This window comes from Anolis carolinensis, chromosome 2 (genome assembly GCF_035594765.1).
Source record: "Anolis carolinensis isolate JA03-04 chromosome 2, rAnoCar3.1.pri, whole genome shotgun sequence".
Lineage (NCBI taxonomy): Eukaryota > Metazoa > Chordata > Lepidosauria > Squamata > Dactyloidae > Anolis > Anolis carolinensis.
In genome coordinates, this window is record NC_085842.1 from 313,830,784 (window position 1) to 313,851,143 (window position 20,360).

Below are 20,360 nucleotides of genomic sequence, written 5' to 3' on the forward strand. Positions count from 1 at the left end.
ATGTTGAGGTGGGAACATCTGACTTGCATGACAAACAAAGAGTCGGACGTCCTGTGACAGCAACCACCAAGTTTCACAAGCAAAAGGTTGACAGATTGATTCAGGATGATCGTCGTATCGCTCAGAGAGAAATTTCAAGCATAATCAGCATTTCACAAGAATGTGTGGGTCACATTATTGTTTTGCTTGGCTATTGGAAGACCTGTGCACGATGGGGACTGCGAGACGCTGGTTGCGGAAACAGAGTGTCAACTTCTTCCGTGACAGCTTCAGAAAACTTGTTCATTGTTGGCAGAAATGTATCCAATTGTCTGGTGATTATGTGGAAAAGTGAATAGTGGTAGTTAAAGAGCACATTCTAAAGATTATTTCTGTGTTTGATGTATTAAAATATTCCCTTCCAAACCCAAGTAACGAAGGTGGAGGCATTACTTTTCATTCAACCCTCGTATTTGTAGGTCTCTCTAAGTCAGGCATGGGCAAACTTGGGCCCTCCAGGTGTTTTACACTTCCACTCCCACAATTCCTAACAGCCTCAGGCCCCTTCCTTTCCCCCCTCAGCCACTTAACACCTGGAGGGCCCAAGTTTGCCCATGCCTGAACTGGGTCCTCCATTGTGATTCTATGGTATGTTTTGGCCCAAGAATAATCAAAATATATGTTTGTTATGATCCAGTTTCAGATATCCACAAGGAGCCTTATAACATATACGGGGTTCATACTGTATGTCTCCAACAGGATCCAGGTGGTATTGTGTTTGGTCATGGGACATGTTGACTGGAGGATTCTGGCAGACATATAACAAAAAGTAGCATTTCCTCATTCTGAAATGCTCCTGTTATCTGATTCGTCGGTGTATGCCTTGCTTATGATATCCACAGAATCAGCAAATGAGAAAACAAGGAGAGCGGAAATGGAACTGGGCAGAACTTGATAATATAATTACATTCTTGGATCCAAGCAATGACCTCTGAGGCACAGGCTCATCGTAATTTTCTTTTTCCATTTTATGTATTTTGATATGTTGTTTTTATATTTTGTTTATTGTATTGTCTTGGGCATGGCCCCATGTGAGCCGCCCCGAGTCCCCGTTGGGGAGATGGTGGCGGGGTATAAATAAAGTATTATTATTATTATTATTATTATTATTATTATTATTATTATTATTATTATTATTATTATTATGAGTACTGTAGACCTTATTTGGAGGTGCCATTGTAGACTGATGATGCAAGGTACTTCCAAAGGAGATATATGGCTCCAAGACAATCTGCTCCCATTAATAGTCCAAACATTACTTAAGCTACCCAAAGTGCTTGTTGGTGTTGTATGTCTTCATACCATTTCTGACCCAAGACGAAGCTTTCATGAGAGTGTGTGACTTGCCCAAGGTCACCCAATAGTGAGCAAGGATTCAAACACTGGTTTCTTGATTAGTTGAACTGTCAAATCACTCTGCCACACTGGCTCCAACTCAAGGTACTATACTCTCCACACAACTTCAGTATCTTATCGAGCTTGTTCAAAGTTCAGAGTAAAACCCAGAGCAGAGTCTTTGCTCTCCTGACACTCAAACAATTACCTTTCTTCTTCTGAAGACACCTCTTCACGTTTCTCGATGGAATAATCAGTTTCACTTTTTTATGACTTGCAGAGACTTTCTAAAGTGAAACAATATTTTGTGTTTTCTCCCCCAGATGTTTTCTTGATATCACTTACAGCTAGGGAAATGTTATTCTCCCATGGAAGAATACATTGCAAATGTTTCCTTCCCACTAGATGAGATTACAAATGGCTTTGCTTGTTTATGAATGATTTGTGTTGTGAGAAATAAGCTTCACAGCCTGATGCAGGGCTAGATCACAGTGGAAATATTGATGAGTTTCTCAGAAATGCATGAAAAATTCAGATGGACAGATCTTCATATCCCTTGTCATAGGTATTTTCGGTCTTCTTAGGTGTACCTGTTTAAAGGGTACATTATGCTTTCTTATTTCATAAGGGATTCCCAATGCAAGCATATTGATGTCAGAATGTTTCTCTATTGCCAGGCAGCTTCACACAGCCATCCAGCTCCATGCAAAGTTGCCTTCCCCACATAAATGAATGGGAAAGGTCACAGAGGTGGGAAGCATCACTCAAAAGCACCAACAGCTCTGCCTAGAGCTTCTCTGTCGACTCCTAAGACCAGTTCTGGAAGACAGGTGTGACTTTTGAATACTTACCTTCTTGTACTTGTGTGGGAAAGTGAACCGCTCAATGGTGTTTTGCACAGCCCCCCTGTTCACACTGCCCAGCCTGTCTTCCAGTTGCAACAACTCCTGAAAGTAGAGAGGGAAAACAAGCAAACAAGTAAGACATTAATATGAAATGCCTGCAAGATCTTCTGCTTAGAATCATATCATTATTGTTTGATGTCCATGTTTAATGTGTTTTTTTAATGTATAGCATGTCTTGTTGATTAGTTGATTATATTATACAGCATTGAATATTTGCCATTATATGTTGGCCTCCCTGAGCCTCCATTGGGGATATAGGACAGGATACAAATAAAGTTTTTATTATTATTATTATTATTATTATTATTATTATTATTATTATTATTTTATTATGACACAGCAAACAAGATAGATATGCTGGATTTCATATCACAAAATCACGAGTCGAACACTTCCCAAGTGTCTAGGACTGTGTGATGTATTTTCGGATGATGCGTGCAGATCCCAGCAGGATGGCCTTTTGCAGTTCGCAGATCATAATTTTGTCAATGTCTATTGTTTCCAAATGCCGGCTGAGATCTTTTGGCACGGCACCCAGTGTGCCAATCACCACCGGGACCACCTGCACTGCTTTCTGCCAGAGTCTTTGAAGTTCAGTCTTGAGGTCCTGATAGCGACTGAGTTTTTCCTGTTGTTTTTCGTCAATGTGACTATCACCTGGGATGGCAACATCAATGATCCAAACCTTTTTCTTTTCCAGAACTGTGATGTCTGGTGTGTTGTGTTCCAGAACTTTGTCAGTCTGGATTTGGAAGTCCCACAGTATCTTTGCATGTTCATTTTCCAATACTTTTGAAGGTTTGTGATCCCACCAGTTCTTTGCTGCTGGAAGGTGGTACTTGAGGCATAAGTTCCATTTGGGCCACGTAGTTGTGCCTCTGTTTGTAGTCTGTCTGTGCAATTTTCTTACAGCAGCTGAGGAGATGATCAATGGTTTCGTCGGTTTCCTTGCACAGTCTGCATTTTGGGTCATCTTATTATTATTATTATTATTATTATTATTATTATTATTATTATTATTATTATTATTATTATTTGAAACACAACAAGATGAGTCCACAGCAGACACTCTGCTGATTGTTGTATTGGATCACATGTCAGGCACTTCCCAAGTGTCTAGGACTGTGTGATGTATCAGCGAATAATGCGTGCAGGTCCCAGTAAAGTGGCCTTCTGCAGCTGGCAGGTGGTAATTTTGTCAGCGCCAATTGTGTTTAAGTGCAGGCCAAGGCCTTAGGCACTGCACCCAGTGTGCCGATCACCACTGGGACCACCTTGACTGGCTTGTGCCAGAGTCTTTGCAGTTCAATCTTTAAATCCTCATATCATGTCTGCTTTTCTAGTTGTTTCTCCTCAATCCTGCTGTCACCTGAGATTGCAACATCGACAATCCATACTTCGTTTTTTAACACAATCGTGAGGTCAGGAATATTGTGCTCCAAAACTCTGTCTGAATTTGGAAGTCCATTATTGTTGTTGTTGCTGTTGTTGTTGTTGTTGTTGTTGTTGTTGTTGTTGTTGTTGTTGTTAATCATTGGAAGAGACCACAAGAGCCATTTCATCCAACTTCCTCACAACCAAAGCACCTCTGATACATGGCCACTCAGTTTCTCTTTTCAAACCTCCAGAAAAGTAGATGCCACCATCCTCTAAGGAAACATATCCCATTGTTGCACAACTCTCATCAGGACGTTCTTCCTAATGTTTGGGTGGGATCTCCTGTAGTTTGAATCCATTTCTTCGTATCCTAGTCTCTAGAGCAGCACAAAACAAGCTTGCCCTCGTCTCAATATGACATCCTTTAAAATTTTATGTCCCCTCTTAACCTTCTCTTCTCCAAGCTAAACGTACTCAACTCCCTGAGGTACTCTGCATACTAGGGCTTGGGACCTTTTACTATTTCGGTTGCCCTTCTCTGGACATGTTCCAGCTTGCTAATATCCTTCTTGCATTGTGGAAAACATGTTCCTTATTATAAGGGATGTTTCCTCTCCCATTTTCTTTTAACCTGAAAGAATACTTTTCCAAATTTATTCTTACTATATTTATAAAACACAATGAAACAAATCTATACGCATGGACCAGTACAATACTAACTAACATCTATGCAATATTTGTGTTTGACTAAGTTCTTCCCTTCTCCCACCACTCCTGTTGTGGTGACTTCCTGTCCTTTGGGTTGGAGACATTCATATCTAGTTCTGTTCTTTCTTCCTATTACATTAGTGTTCTGCTCTTCCTTCTGGCCTAATAACTATTGTATTGTCAAAGGTTTTCATGGCTGGAATCACTAGGTTTTTGTGAGTTTTTTGGGCTGTATGGCCATGTTCCAGTCACATTCTCTCCTGACCTTTTGCCTGCATTTGTGCCAAAAGGCATCTTCAGAGGTTCTGTTGGCAGTGAGGCAAGTGGAGTGAAGACTTTGCAAACTTCATGGCTACTCAAATGCTACTTCAAGCTTGCTAATTGAAACATTCACACTTGCTTTAAACAGACAGTCCTTTCTTCCACCCTGAACCTTCCATACAAGGGTTGAATGAAAAATAATGCCTCCACCTTCGTAACTCCTCAACAGATGGCAGTACTGCTATGTGGGAGGTACTGGCTTGTTCAGGAGACTCTCCCCTACAGTTCAATTTGGCGGGAAGCCTTAGCATTGAATGGTTGTGTTGTTAAAGTGTGAAGTATGGAACCCTGTGCAGACGGTTGGTCAATGCAACTTAAGCAACGTGCAGTCATTGAATTCTTGACAGCAGAAAGTGTCACCCCAAAGGAGATTCATCAGAGAATGCAAGTTGTTTATGGTGGTTGTGTTGATGTGACTCCTGTGCGTCGTTGGGCAAGTAAGTTTAATGATGTTGAGGTGGGAGCATCTGACTTGCGTGACTAAGAAAGAGTTGGACGTCCTGGGACAGCAACCACCTTGTTTCACAAGCAAAAGGTTGACAGATTGATTCAGGACGATCGTCGTATCACTCAGAGAGAAATTTCAAGCATAATTGGCATTTCACAAGAATGTGTGGGTCACATTATTGCTTTTATTGGCTATCGGAAGATCTGTGCACGATGGGTCCTGTGAGATGCCGGTTGCGGAAACAGAGTGTCAGAAAACTTGTTCATCATTGGCAGAAATGTATCCAATTGTCTGGTGATTATGTGAAAGAGTGAATAGTGGTTGTTAAAGAGCATATTCTAAGGATTATTTCTGCATTTGATTTATTGAAATATTCCCATCCAAACCCAAGTAACAAAGGTGGAGGCATTTCATTCAACCCTCGTATATACTCCACTTACTTCACTACCAACAGAACCTCTGAAGATGACAGTAGCCAGAGATGCAGGTGGAACATCAGGAGAGACATACCATTTCCATCTTCAGTAATACTTTTATATAATTTTCCAGTAAGGTGTTCTTCATTAGTACATAATTCCTTTTCAAATTCTGATTGCTCTCTTTCAGATCCGATAGTTTTACTGTCTGGTATAAATCTTTCTTTCAGTTGCCTATATCTGTCGCACTGTAGGTGAAGTCCTGTATCCATCAATTCCTCTTGAGTTGTAAATCTGTATTTATCCTCTCCATGTATTATTAAATCTCTGTATGTAATCCATTGTTCTCGTTTCTTCTTATCTAATTTGTAAAAAGCTCCTTCCGTTGAAATTGATAATGGGTTTTTTGGACATAATTTAATTTTGTACTTGTTCCATATCATTAGTATGGCTCGCCTTATGAAACGGTGATTAAAGTCCCCCTTTGAGGATTGGAAAACTTTCCCTTATATAGAGACTAATAAGAAATCTCCCTAATCCTATATTTTGGGGTGTGGGGCCTTCATAAAGATAGAAACATGGCGTCATCTCGTTTATTAATCTGGATAATGTGTTAATTTTAACATAGGTTAGCCAATACCAAAATTTTCACTTGGTATTTTCATAGAAAACAAGCTTGTTATGGGTTGAACATCCCTTATCTAGACTATCCAAAATACAGCCAGCTCTCCATGTTTCAAATGGGGCCCTATCTACACTGCCAAATAAAATCTAGATTTGAGCTGGATTATATGATAGTGTAGACTCACATAATCCAGTTCAAAGCAGGTAATGTGGATTACCTACTTTGATAAAATGGATTATATGACAGTGTAGAAGAGGGCTGGATTAAGGGCACAGGACTCCCAAGAAAGTGAAAAACAGTGAATAAAAAAGTTTTTTTTGACATGAAACACCTTCCTAGGTTCTGTAGTACATGTCTCTAGTACATGACTATGTTTATCTTCAGATGGAAGACCTAGTCTAGAGATTCCTAGAGAGAACATTCAATTAGTAAACAATGAAAGCTTTCAAAGTCAAACCCGCAAATATGAAGGACTCACTTTGCTCCAAAATTGTTCACTGGCTGAGATAGTGACACCTTTCTTCTCAAAAGAGTGTATACAAACTTTGTTTCATGTTCAAAATTATTGAAAAATATCATATACATTTTGTATAAAGTTAGCTTCAGGATATATAAGGTGTAGATGAGAAATAAATGAATTTTGTATATAGATATGGATTTCATCTCCGTGATATTTCATTATGAATACAAATGCCAATAGAGGTATTCCAAAATCCAAAAAATACCTCAGAAATCAAAAACAGTTCCATTCCTGAGCATTTCCAAACCTGCAACGACCTTCCTGTATATAGAACGTATAACTGGATAAAATATTGTTAATACTATTGTGTGTTTTTCAATTTTACTGTTCAAAATGGTTATGAAATTGCAAAATGGGTTGGCATTGTTTTCACCTGAAAATTATATTAGTGAGAACTAAAACACTGCATAAACTTAAAATTATCAGTAGAATTATTCAGAGTCAGATCTGCTTTTGGACAAATGGACTCAACAACATTGTATAAATCATTGTCAACCCTTTATGTCATGAATTTTGAGTGTCCCTTGCTGCTACTAGAAAGACTAAGAATTCACAAAGGATGGATGGTGGCAAAAGCATTCACTGAGTGTTAGGATGATTTTGTGTGTGTCTCAACACATTACTGGAGACACCATATTTTTAATAATTTAGTGTATGAAGCAACGTTTGTGTACATTGAATCATAAGAATGTAAAGGTGTAACTTAGCCACACAGGTGGATGTTGCACTTTAGTACTGAAACACTTTTTCACCCAGCACCACATCAGAGTCCAGTAGCTCTAGCTACAAATGTTTATAGAAGAAAGCAAGTAAAAAGGGAATTTCCAAAAGGATCAGAAGAAATAGCATTTACAAAATAGCAGTAATCCAAAAATGCCAAAGTACATAAAGTCTAGAGAATCAAAATCCACAGCAATACTTCAAACATAAATCCATAAACAAGAAAACAGGAACTTTTTCAAGGTAAACCCTTCAAGGAAACAAAGGCATGGACTAGAACAGGAAAGTTGAGAATACTTGAATAACGAACTGGAGAGCAGAGACATCCCATATGGCAATGTTGTCTCCTCTGTGTTTTCAGTGTTTTATTGTACAATGTTTTATGCTGATTTTATATTGGAAAGCGCCCTGAGTCCCTTTTGGGAGAGAGGGCGGTATACAAATAAACTTTTACTTACTTACTTACTTACTCTGAGAAGTGTGAAGCCAACACCACTTAATCTAAGCCTGTCCAAATAGCCATGAGATCATGCCGAACACACCTGGACTTCAAGGTCTTAACACGGGTTCTCTGAGAACGTCTAATTTGTCTTATTTCTCACTCCCTCCATTCTCAGGCCTCATCTGGCTTCTCGGGAAAACTTCTCATTGGCTGAAGGCCGTTTCTCAAGAGAACTGGAACTTTCACTTTCCGCAGTTGCCTGGGAACGAGCACAGGAATCCAAAATATTGGCCTCATCTGTCTGCAATTCTCTCCTAACACTGACAGACTCCACACTTTGAAACCCAACAAACTCTCGTCTTCTGAAATGTCAGAAAACTCCTCTGCTGCTTGCTGAGCTACAACAGTGGACCATTTTGGATTCTGTGATGTTCTAGGTTTCGGGATGCTAGCTAAGGAATGCTCGGCGTTTAATAATGGTTTATTTATAAACACTGATAAAACTTCCAGAGAAAACCATGAGTGAACTCATAAAAACAAGAACAACTTACTTCATAACTTTCCCTCACTGCAGATGTGTGTCTGTTTGGATTCAGTCCCTGAAGAGCAAGCAGCTGAAGCTGAGGATATGGGTAGTTCCTAATCTCATGAACAACCTGTATGAAGAAAAGACATTTAAGAGTGTGCTCTAACTTCCTTTTCCCCTACAAAGAATACCAATATTGCCCTTGGAAAATTATTAATACATTCCTTAGTGTTTGAAGTACCCAAAAATTCTATTCGCAGAGATATCAGGCTGCAGCCTTGTAGCCCATGATAGATGTTTCTTGAAGCATGCATGTGCAAGACAACGGTAAGCATTCTTTTTTTAAAAAAAATGAAATCTGTCAGATTATCCATTCAGACAGAATGCCTCCCACAGTGGCAGCTCCTAACAAGAAAGAAGGTGACAGGGTTGATAGACGCCGGTATTTTGACTGTCTTCTCCCAGACAGTGACTCAGGCCCAGGCTACACAAATAGGCAGATTGTGTGTTAAAACTGTCCATGGATGGTGCCATTACAAATGGCAGATGGAGGGAGGCATCGCTGGATCAAAAGCTCCCCCATATTAAGATAAAGAGAAACAAGCACAGTGAAAACTGACATATCAGGACATAGCTTCTAACCGAACCCTCCCACTGAATTTATTTATTTACAGTATTTATATTCCGCCCTTCTCACCCCGAAGGGGACTCAGGGTGGATTACAATGAACACATATATGGCAAACATTCAATGCCAACAGACAAACAACATACAGTATAGACAGACACAGAGACATTTAACATTTTTCCAGCTTCACGATTCCGGCCACAGGGGGAGCTGTTGCTTCACCATCCACTAGTAGCTGTACTTCCTCATTCCTTTCCTCGTATTTTGCTGGCAGTTTTATGGTGTTGTAAATTAGTTAAATTAGCCTCCCGCATAAAGCGTACCTAAATTTCCCTACTTGACAGATGCAGCTGTCTTTTGGGGCTGCATAGGTCAACAGAAAGCCGAGCTATTTAATGGTCAGGGGCTTAACCTGACCTGGGCTTCGAACTCATGACCTCTCGGTCAGTAGTGATTTATTGCAGCTGATTACTAGCCAGCTGCGCCACAGCCCAGCCCTGAATACTAGTTTTGAATGTGCAATGCATTCCCATTGGGAAAGTGGATTAGTAGCCCTGGAAAAACTATTATTCGCATCCTTGGTCTTCTAATTCCAAGGCAGTTCTTTGGAGTCATATCTCTATGGAAGGCATGGGCAAACTTTGGCCTGCCAGGTATTTTGGACTTCAACTTCCACAGTTCCTAACAGCTGATTGTTCACATCATAACCATGGATGTGACCAAACACCATCTAAACTTCTGACTTCAACATTGTTGGAGGGCCTAGGGATTCCTAAAGAAGTTTCCTCTCAGAATTCTCTGGTTCCTCCAACATGACCTTATGATACCTTCTAGGGAAATTGCCTGCAGGATGCAGTAAATTTCTAGATACCATTTCCCCCAGGTGTAGGTAAGAAACACTGTAGCTTATCAGTTGTGTGCTTATAGAGGTCCAACTGTCCATATTCACTGAGGTTAGGGCCACAGGACCTCCATGAAAATGAAAAACAGTATATAAAGACATTGTTACTATTTTTATCTGAAATAACACATCTCTAAGAATATCTAGGTCTTCTAGCATGACTCTATGGCCAACATCTGCTGGAAGACCAAGAGATTCCTAAAAAGGGATTCCCTCTAGATATCTACTCCAGAATGCCTGGAGGAAGTTGATCATATAGTCCCATGGGAGGATCTAGATCAGGCATAGGCAAACATAGACCCTCCAGGTGTTTTGGACTTCAACTTCCATAATTCCTAACAGCCAGTAGGCTATTAGGAATTGTGGAAGTTGAAGTCCAAAACACCTGGAGGGCCCAAGTTGGCCAATGTATGGCTTAAATGATCCATGAAATTTCTTCCCAGGCAAGAGAATCTTCTCTTCTTTCTTTGGTGTAGTGATTTTGTTCATCCATGTATGAAAGATTTTATCTTACTAATTAATTATCCTACAGAAAGTTAGCAAAAGGTAAGGTCCAATATCTATCCATTAATAACTGTTTTAAAAAAATAGTTATTTCTATTTAAACAAAAAAAGAATCTCTCATTCTTTGAAACCCCTTTGCTCCTAAAATGTAATGTTTAACACCCAGAGTTAACAGTTTATTATATCCATTATCTGCTATTGTAATTCCATTATAGTAATACGTTTTAATGAATAAAATCAATTCAATTCTTTCCCTTATATAGTCACATTATAACCTTAACCTAAAAAGTCATATACTTTGTTAAATCAAATATTCATTTCCTCCTTAATCCTAACAGTAAGTTAAAACAGAAGTATATTTGATAACCATCCTCTCAATTCATGACCAATCCTACTTCAAGACCATGTAATTAAACCCTCCAGAGCTTTCTTAAACTACACCAGGCATGGGCAAACTTCGGCCCTCCAGATGTTTTGGACTTCAACTCCCACAATTCCTAACAGCCGGTAGGCTGTTAGGAATTGTGAGAGTTGAAGTCCAAAACACCTGGAGGGCCGAAGTTTGCCCATGTCTGGTCTACACTGCACTTTAATTTTAGTGTAATTTTCTCGTTTCAAAGTTTGGAAAAATACAAACTGAGACAGATACATTCCATTTAATAAACATCCTTTGTATGCACCTCTCTCTACCTCTTTCCCCTCTTGCTCCATGCTTCTTCCCCCCAAAATTGCCTATGTTTTCTTCCAGTCCCATGCTTAATTATTTTTTTCATCACATCTTCAGCCTTCTCAAAGGTAGTCTTCCAATTTCCAATCTTCTCAGCAATTTTAATCTGGCCTTCCTCCACCTGGTTGTTAATCTGTCCACCTGATATCAAGGCTGTATAATACCACAGTGCAGAATCTTTTTCATTTTCCTTCTCTCCTTCCAATAGATTGATTTGTGGTTCCAACCTATCCAGGGGCTAGTCTACATGGGCATTAAAACCTGTACTCATCATGAGATGGTTCTTGCTGTCCCCATAATGTTCTCTTATTTTTGGTTGTCCTTCATGGGGAAAACTGGGTAAATCCAGTTTTGTCTGATTTTACTAAAAAGCAGCTGATGCTCTGGTGTTTGCTTGAAATTTTGAGTATTCCACAGTTTTGAAGCAATCTACATGGTCTCTCCCCAAAATAATGAGAATATTTTTTTAAGAAAATGGTATAACATGCATATGATTAGAGTGTATCATTTTCAAAATAGGCTCTCTGTGAACAAATACAGTGATCCCAGTGTTGCTGTGATTCCTCATAGAAGTGGAAGGAGTCTTTATTTCAGATGTTATACAAAGCTCTTGGTGAAGCTGTCTAGACATTATCAAAATGATGTCCTTTGAGGTGGGTTTTGAGTTTAGGGTGGGATGATATCGACATAGCTAGCACTTTACCCCAGTTTCCTACAGATCTTATCCATGATTTTACCATGATGTATTGTATGTGTTTGTATAACTTGTTTTATTGTTGGATTGTTGTATGTCTTTCGGGCTGTGTGGCCATGTTCCAGAAGTATTCTCTCCTGACGTTTCGCCCACATCTATGGCAGGCATCCTCAGAGGTTGTGAGGTATGTTTTATTGTTGTTTGATTCGTTTTACTGCTTGCTTTTATATTGTTATGACCGGGCTTGGCCCCACGTAAGCCGCCTCGAGTCCCTACGGGGAGATGGGGCGGGGTATAAGAATAAAATTATTATTATTATTATTATTATTATTATTATTATTATTATTATAAATTGTATGGAGTCAAGTCAGAGCTGTATGGTAGTTGGGGAATCATTTGTGTAAACCACATTGTGCTCAGTTCTCAAAGTTGAAGGACACTGCTCCTCTGCATTTTTGCCCATGACAAGACAAAAAAAACTACTACACATTTTGCTACTATACCAACTGCTACAAAGGCATGGACTCAACTGAGTAAAGCCAAATTGTATGCCTGGGTTCCCTCTCCATTTTTCTTGGCCCCTCTGTGCTACACAAAATATCATTTTCTTTCCTTTTTGGGACAGCCCATATTACACATCAGGATCTGGTCCGATTTGGACCAGTCCATTATCCTCATGGGACCATTACATTTATCCTATGCTCATTAGCACAGGGAAAAGAGGATGGATCATACCCATGTCACCACCATTACTGGTGTCATGGAAAGCATGGATGAGGGGTTGACTATGCAAATAGAGCCCAGGCAAGAGCAGCAACTCTATCAGCCATACTCAGAAGCAACAACTACTCAGCCTGCTGGCGAAACACATGAGAATTTGGTGGAGAAGGCTGAGGAAGGGTTAATGGAGTTTTCCTTTCTGGAACACAGAAGAGAAAAATCTCAGCTCAGGCATTCAGACAGAATCACTAAGGAAATGGCCGGAAATTGAGATCAGCTGTGAAAGCAGCCTTTAAGGCAGTGGTTCTCAACCTATGGGTTCCCAGGTATTTTGGTCTACAACTCCCAGAAATCCCAGCCAGTTTACCAGCTCACAACCTCTGAGGATGCCTGCCATAGATGTGGGCAAAACGTCAGGAGAGAATACTTCTGGAACATGGCCATAAGGTAAAGGTTTTCCCCTGATGTTAAGTCCAGTCATGTCTGACTCTGGGGGTTGGTGCTCATCTTCATTTCTAAGCCGAGGAGCCGGCATTGTCCGTAGACACCTCCAAGGTCATGTGGCCGGCATGACTGCATGGACCGCCGTTACCTTCCCGCTATTGATCTACTCACATTGGCATGTTTTCGAACTGCTAGGTTGGCAGGAGCTAGAGCTAACAGCGGGCATTCAAGCCGCTCCTGGGATTTGAACCTGGGACCTTTTGGTCTGCAAGTTCAGCAGCTCAGCGCTTTAACGCACTTCGCCACCGAGGCTCCATACAGCCCGGAAAACATACAACAACCCAGTTTACCAGCTGTTAGGATTGCTGGGAGCTGAAGGCAAAAAACATCTGGGTAACCCAGGTTGAGAACCCCTGCTTTAAGGCTTTGCAGTTTTCTGCCTAATTGCTGGCTGCAATGTTTAAAGACATGCCTTGGATCCTGTGCTCTAGAGACCTGTGGATACTGTTTGGAACTTTGGACAGTTTCGTTATTTGGAAGTTTGGTAATTGGACTGAATTATGATTGAATTGGCTACTCTTCTGCTTGTTCCTTTTTTGCTATTATTGAGAATCAATTGGTTGATCTCAGACTGTATGACTCCTTTGTTGGTGCTTCTACTCTGGAGCATTTTTGCTCTGGACCAGTTCCAGATTTACTAGTAAGTGTAGACACAGCCCAAGGCTTCCAACTGTTGGTTCATCTCAACCTCTTCTTCATCTGTGTACACCCCAGTAATTTTTTAATCCCACTTATCTCCTCTAAAAGATTTTGGAAAAGAATGTATCACTCTTATTTTTCTCGGTTCCTGAGACATGAGTCGATAAAGAGCTGCTTCTGCTTCATCCTTCCCTTGTAAGACAGACATTATCCACCATTAAAGTGCCTGGCAAATAATATCCAGCTTCAGTGTTTTATGACCTTATCCAGTCCAAGCTGTACAAAACAAGTACAGCTTCTCACATAATCTCAGTTTTGTAATCCAAAATTAATAAATATAAATTACTAAAAACTAGTGTAAAAGAGTCAATAAACCCTTCAACTGTCATTGTGCGCTAACCCTTTGTTGCAAATTTTATTGCTTCCAATTTATAGTTTTATTGCTTTGCTGCTTTCAGTTCTAGTTGAACTTCCTGCCTTTATTTCAGATAAAAGATAGCTTACCAAAACAAGTTCACAACTAGGCCTAAGATCCCTTTATTTGCAAATGTTAATAAGTGAAATAAAAAAGTAGAAATTATATAAAGACAGAAAAGATTTGGGGTCTAGTGTCCATTAGAGCTGTTTACCAGTTCTCCAGACACACAACAATGGAGCGTGCAAACTCCCCCAAATGGCATCACACTACCTGCTTTTTCAGTTTGCACAAAAACTGCTGAGTTAAGGAGGCCTTTCAAGTTATCCCTTAGATCTTCCCTTGATCCAGGAAGATGCTGCCATTGTTTCCTTTCCGTGGCATCTGACAAGGTGAAAGCATTAACCTTTTGTTGTTTTTCTCCAGGTGTCTTCACAACATTCGATTTCTTATTGCTCAAGATATCCACAAAGAGTTTCCAATATTTCAAATATCTGGCAGTTTAGACTTAACTACCTGTTTTTCTATCTTCAATGCCTTAGACCACTTCCTTGTTTGAGGAGAGTGTCCTTAGCTGCTCTTGCCCTATAGCGAAGAAGTAGTCTATATTTACTATCCAATTCTATGTGCATAACACCAGGTTCAAATTGTGGGAGCGGAATGAGCGCCTGCTGTTAGCCTCAACTCCTGCCAACCTAGCAGTTCGAAAACATGCCAGTGTGAGTAGATCAATAGGTACCACTCCGGCGGGAAGGTAACGGCGGTCCATGCAATCATGCCTGCCACATGACCTTGGAGGTGTCTATGGACAACGCCGGCTCTTCGGCTTAGAAATGGAGATGAGCACCAACCCCCAGAGTCGGTCACATCTGGACTTAACGTCAGGAGAAACCTTTACCTTTACCTTTTAACACCCAACAAAACTATTTCTGTTGGCATTATAAGTCTTAACTCAATAACTTTTCACTTTCTTACATGTCCACTACATATGAAAAAGGAGTCCTCCTTATCAGTGACAGCCCAGCACTGATTTGAAACGTTCCTAGATGTTTTTTGACAACTTATTTGGGATTAGATAGTCCATCTTAACTTACATCCATCCCTTAGACCCTTCCCCTTTGCTTACCATTTGTGTTGATGATGTGTTTCGTGGAAAGTGATGCATCCTTTGCGTCGCTAAATAATGCTGATAATGCTGTGGAACCGGCCTGACCTGGAACTGGTTGTGAGTCAGGCCAGCATCAACGCTGAGATCCCTGGAGGGATAAAACCAAACCATATATCAAAACTGATGGAAACATCATCCTGGCTTCAAATAACTTTATTTTCATATTGTTACTCATTTTTAGTGATACGTTGTTAACAATAGGCCAAGATCTAGTATTGTTAGGCACAGTGGTGACAACAGATTTCATCATTACAGCTACTTCTATTGATACAGTTTCCTCAAAACTCACCTTTTAAGTCAAACGATGCCCTCAAAGGTTTCTAGATCATAACTCTGCTTTGTGAATGTTAGTTGCCATCAACCTGACTTGCCCTTATGGCAGTGATGGCCAACCTATGACACGCGTGTCAGCACTGACACGCCTAGCCATTTTTGCTGACACGCTGCTGCATGCAGATTGATTGGATGACCATGCCTTTTGTGGCCAAATTTGGTGTGATTTGGTCCAGTGGTTTTGTTGTTTACTCCATGGGAATTATGCACATTACATTTATATATATATATATATATATATATTTCTATTATTATTCTATTATTATTGTAGTATCATATTACAGTAGACTCTCACTTATCCAACATAAACGGGCCAGCAGAATGTTGGATAAGCGAATATGTTGGATAATAAGGAGAGATTAAGGAGAAGCCTATTAAACACCAAATTAAGTTATGATTTTACAAATTAAGCACCAAAACATCATGTTAAACAACAAATTTGACAGAAAAAGTAGTTCAATATATAGTAATACTATGTAGTAATTGCTGTGTTTACGAATTTATCACCAAAATATCACGATATATTGAAAACATTGACTACAAAAATGCGTTGGATAATCCAGAATGTTGGATAAGCGAATGTTGAATAAGTGAGACTCTACTGTATTACTATTATATTATTATTATATTATTCATTGCTCATGACTACATTGAAACTAGAATAGAGAGAAATCAGCATGGAAACTGCAAGAGGTACCATAGATTGTTGTACATGGAAATAATGGTAGTAAATAGTTTTTGATTTATTGAATACAGTTATATATTACAATTATATATTTTTGTTATTTAAACTATACATATTGTGAAATTATGGGTTTTTTTCTTTTGAAGTGACACACCACCCAAGTCATACTTGGTTTTTTGGTGAATTTTGACACACTAAGCGCAAAAGGTTGCCCATTATTGCCTTATGGCATTCCTATGTATGAGACACCTTCAGATCACCCTATCCTCAATAGCTCTGATCAGATCCTGCAAACTTCAGTTTGTGGCTTCTTTGATGGAGTCTAGCCAATGCAGTCTTCCCACTTTCCTACTTCTTTCTATCTCACCAAGCATAAGTGAACCATGCCATCTCATAATATGGCCAATGCATGACTGCCTCAGCTGAGCCATCTTGGCTTTTAGAGAAATTTATGGTTCTGTATATGGTGCCTACCATCGAATTGATCTTCTTGTTCCTTGAAATGTTAATTTCCCATGTCCTATAAGTTAGTGTAGAATTGCCATTTTTTCTTATGCTTTTACTTTTTATGCGTTTGGGGGGAATCATCCAAATGAGCAGGCCATGATGGTTGAGCAATGTGTATGTGTGCATGTGTGTGTGTGTGTACAGAGTTCTGGAGGCAAAGAGGTTTTTATCAAGTTTATTCTAAAATAATCTTTTATATCAATTTGCCGCAGCCCTCACATTTTGATGTGTATCAGGAAGATGCCAATTTCTTCCCAGGTCAATCTCCACCCATATGAGCCTGGTTATCATAGGACAGAACCAGAAGGGTCTAAAAAGTACATTTATAATGAACAAGCACAAAAGCTTAGAAATGTCCTGCCAGATGGTCACAGAACAAAGAGGGGAAACTTTTGCTCTTCCAGACAAGGCTTACAAGTCTCATGGCCAACCTCCAGCTGAGTTTCCTTTCATCACGCTGGCTTATGTGAGTTGAAATCCTTAACATCAAGGTGGCAAAGGTTCCCCCACCCCTTGCTGTTGAAGCTCCTGCCAATTGCTAAATTGCTAAACTAATTGCCAATTGCTAAACTATAGAAGATCAGAAGGAACCTGTGATTGGGGGACTGGATGTGGACTGGATGGGCATTCACGAGCCATGAGTCTGCCCCTATTCAAATAATGGTCTACTTTTCAGTAGAAAGTTCACACAGGTGAGGTAGGTTCCATAGATCTACATTAAATACAATGCTTTGAATAGGGCAGATAGATTAAGAGCAAACATGGCTGCCAATATCACATCTAATTTGGACTGGGAGTACCTTTGACTGTCCTTAGAAACAACCTAACCCAACCCACCTTTTTGAGAAAGACACTTGGGGTTCCCAAGCTGAACACAATTCATGCACCTCCAGCCTTAACTCCTAGCATTTGTCGTTCTGAACTTGAAGTTGTTGTTCTTCTCATGTAGTCAAAAACAAATAAAATGTATTTTGGACATTACTCAATATCTTTACACATTCTCTCTTAGATCTGAGAAACTGCTCTCAACATATGAGTTCTTCCACATACTAACTTTTGTCATCTTGACCATGCTCTGATGTTGCATAGCTTCACATGAACTGGATTTCATCCATGAAATGGGGGCCGGGCTGTGGCGCAGGCTGTTTAGCAGCCAGCTGCAATAAATCACTCTGACCATGAGGTCATGAGTTCGAGGCCAGCCCGTGTTGGGGTGAGCTCCTGACAATTTAAAAAAAAAATAAAATATAGCCTCTGCTCGTTTCTGACCTAAGAAACCTGAAAGATAGTTGCATCTATCATTTAGGAAATTTAGGTACCTATTATATGTGGGGAGGCTAATTTACGACACCATAAAAATCACCCAGCCGCCGTTGGAATGAGGAAGTGTCATCACAGTGGGTGATGAAGCAGCTGCTCCCCCTGTAGCCGGAATCAAGCATACCCTCAGGAAGCTGGAAGCTGGAGAAGGCTTAAATTGCCTCTACGTCTGTCTCTGTCTCTGTTCTATGTTATATGGCATTGAATATTTGCCTTATATGTGTACACTGTGATCTGCCCTGAGTCCTCTTTGGGGTGAGAAGGGCGGAATATAAATACTGTAAATAAATAGATAAATAAATAATGTCAGAGGGTATTTAAATTATAAGAGTAGGAAGTATTGGATGGCAGCAGGAAAACAGTTAATGCAAGTTTAGACTGGCTCAAAATGGAAATGAGGAGAGACTGGTAGGGGAAACATCTTGTAGATAAACAGAATAGAATACTCAGAGGAACCATAGTAGTTAGTAGTAGTAGCAGTAGTAGTAGTAGGAAAACTCTCCAGGAAGACATTGTATCTATGTTTCATGCCCAGTTTCTCCAAGTAAGGAATGTCTTACCAGTCTGTTCCTTCAGCTAAGTATCTGGGCTGGGGTCCCACAGGTTGAGAAGTCTGGAGTTGATGGCCAAATTCAAAGCTTGGATGTAACCGATGAGGTTGGACAGACATGCGCTCCTGAGTCCGCCTGCAAAAATGAAAGTGAAATAGGAACGAAAGCCAGAGTTTGGAAAAGTGAGATTTTTGAACTTCATATCCCACAATCCTCCAGCCAGCACTGTCAGTATACATACGTTGGTTTGGAGGATCTGGGGAGCTGTCATGCAAGAATGGAACTCTGCCAAGCCCTACAATTTGAAATTCTGCCTCAAGACAACACTAATAATAACTCCAGTTCAAGTCAATTGTTGACTCAGGATGACATGAAATGAGGAGAGAAACTGAGATTCTGAGAGTATAGGAAGTTGTCTACCAGTCCAGCCTACTTGTTCATCTAAAAAAGGTTTATGAATCAGGAAACTTTCCAGATGTTGTATGACTGCAACTTTCAGCAGCCCTAGCCAGCAGTCAATGGTGAAGAATTCTGGGAGCTGCAATTCAACAATACTTCGAGGACTGTACAATTCATACCCCTGCTTTAAATAAGTATTTATTACTTATTTAAACACTGTAAGACCCCCATGACTAGAGAACCCATATCCACAGTTTCACTTACCTGTGCTCAGAGATTTCTCTAGGAATTTGCTAGGTCTCCCAGATGTGCTTCCCCTAAAAGTTACCACAGAGTTTTGTTGGAGAAGCTAGAAAATTCCTAGTGAGAACACCTCTCTAAAAATCTCTAGGTCCTCTAAGACAACTATATATGTTGAGATAATTTAATGGCATTAAGTCATGATTTTAGGTAACCTGAGTCCAGCCAGAAACATATCCCCCATAGATACCGATGTCTTACTCTATCTTTATTCCACCTTTTTATCATGAGGTTTTGAGGAAGTAGATGAAGACATGATCCCAAACAACTATCTTTGCAGGCTGGAAGCATCTCAATGAATGTGTTACTAAAGCTTTGCACATCGGGGCACAGGGTCTTCTGTAGTTGTGTTAAGACCATGAGTTATCTTTCCAAATGCTTCCTCTCAATGCGTCCAACAAGGAAAGCATTGAAGATGTTGTTTCCAGTACCCAGGTTGGCAACATCTCAGGATTCTGCCAAGCTACAAAGGTTGACTCTTTTGGGGTGGCATCATCAGGCACAAGTCCAACAAGAGAGCTCAATCATGGTATTTGCCTTGATAAGGCAGGATCTCGGACAGCATTTTTGATCCAATAAAGGCATAAAGATCAGGAGCCAGACATCCTCACAACAAATACCTCAGGACATTAGGTATACAGCAAAATGGCCTTAAAGTACATATCACATGTTATGGGGGGGATCAATCAATAGCTGTCACCCACTCTTCTTCCTCCAAGTTTTATAAGCATCTCAGGCAAGTAGCACAAGAAGCAGGTCTATATAAAGCCATACACATCTTGCAAGAAGAGATCTGTTCCAAGAGTCCCAAGGTCTTCTAAGATTTCTAAACTCCTGAGAGCCTGGAATTCTTGCAAGAAGCCTTCATATCTGAAAACTCAGGTGTAAGGCCTTGGGAATTCAGTACCTTGGAGAGTTCCCTTGTTACTTTACTTACCTGATAGGGGAAAAAAGATATTGTGCTCTATGGAAATTAAACTCTTC

At 40.1% G+C, this 20,360-nt stretch overlaps 1 protein-coding gene across 1 annotated transcript in view; it reads right to left on the minus strand.

Moving 5' to 3' along the window:
- The window catches only part of ark2c (arkadia (RNF111) C-terminal like ring finger ubiquitin ligase 2C), a 145,000-nt gene that overhangs the window by 16,016 nt on the left and 108,624 nt on the right, over positions 1–20,360 (minus strand). The window contains exons 3-6 of the mRNA XM_003214505.4: positions 18,687–18,812; positions 15,240–15,369; positions 8,408–8,512; positions 2,226–2,321 (exon numbers count right to left, since the gene is read on the minus strand). Of these exons, the coding sequence (XP_003214553.1) occupies positions 2,226–2,321; positions 8,408–8,512; positions 15,240–15,369; positions 18,687–18,812 (457 nt within the window). The remainder of the gene's footprint in view (positions 1–2,225; positions 2,322–8,407; positions 8,513–15,239; positions 15,370–18,686; positions 18,813–20,360) is intronic.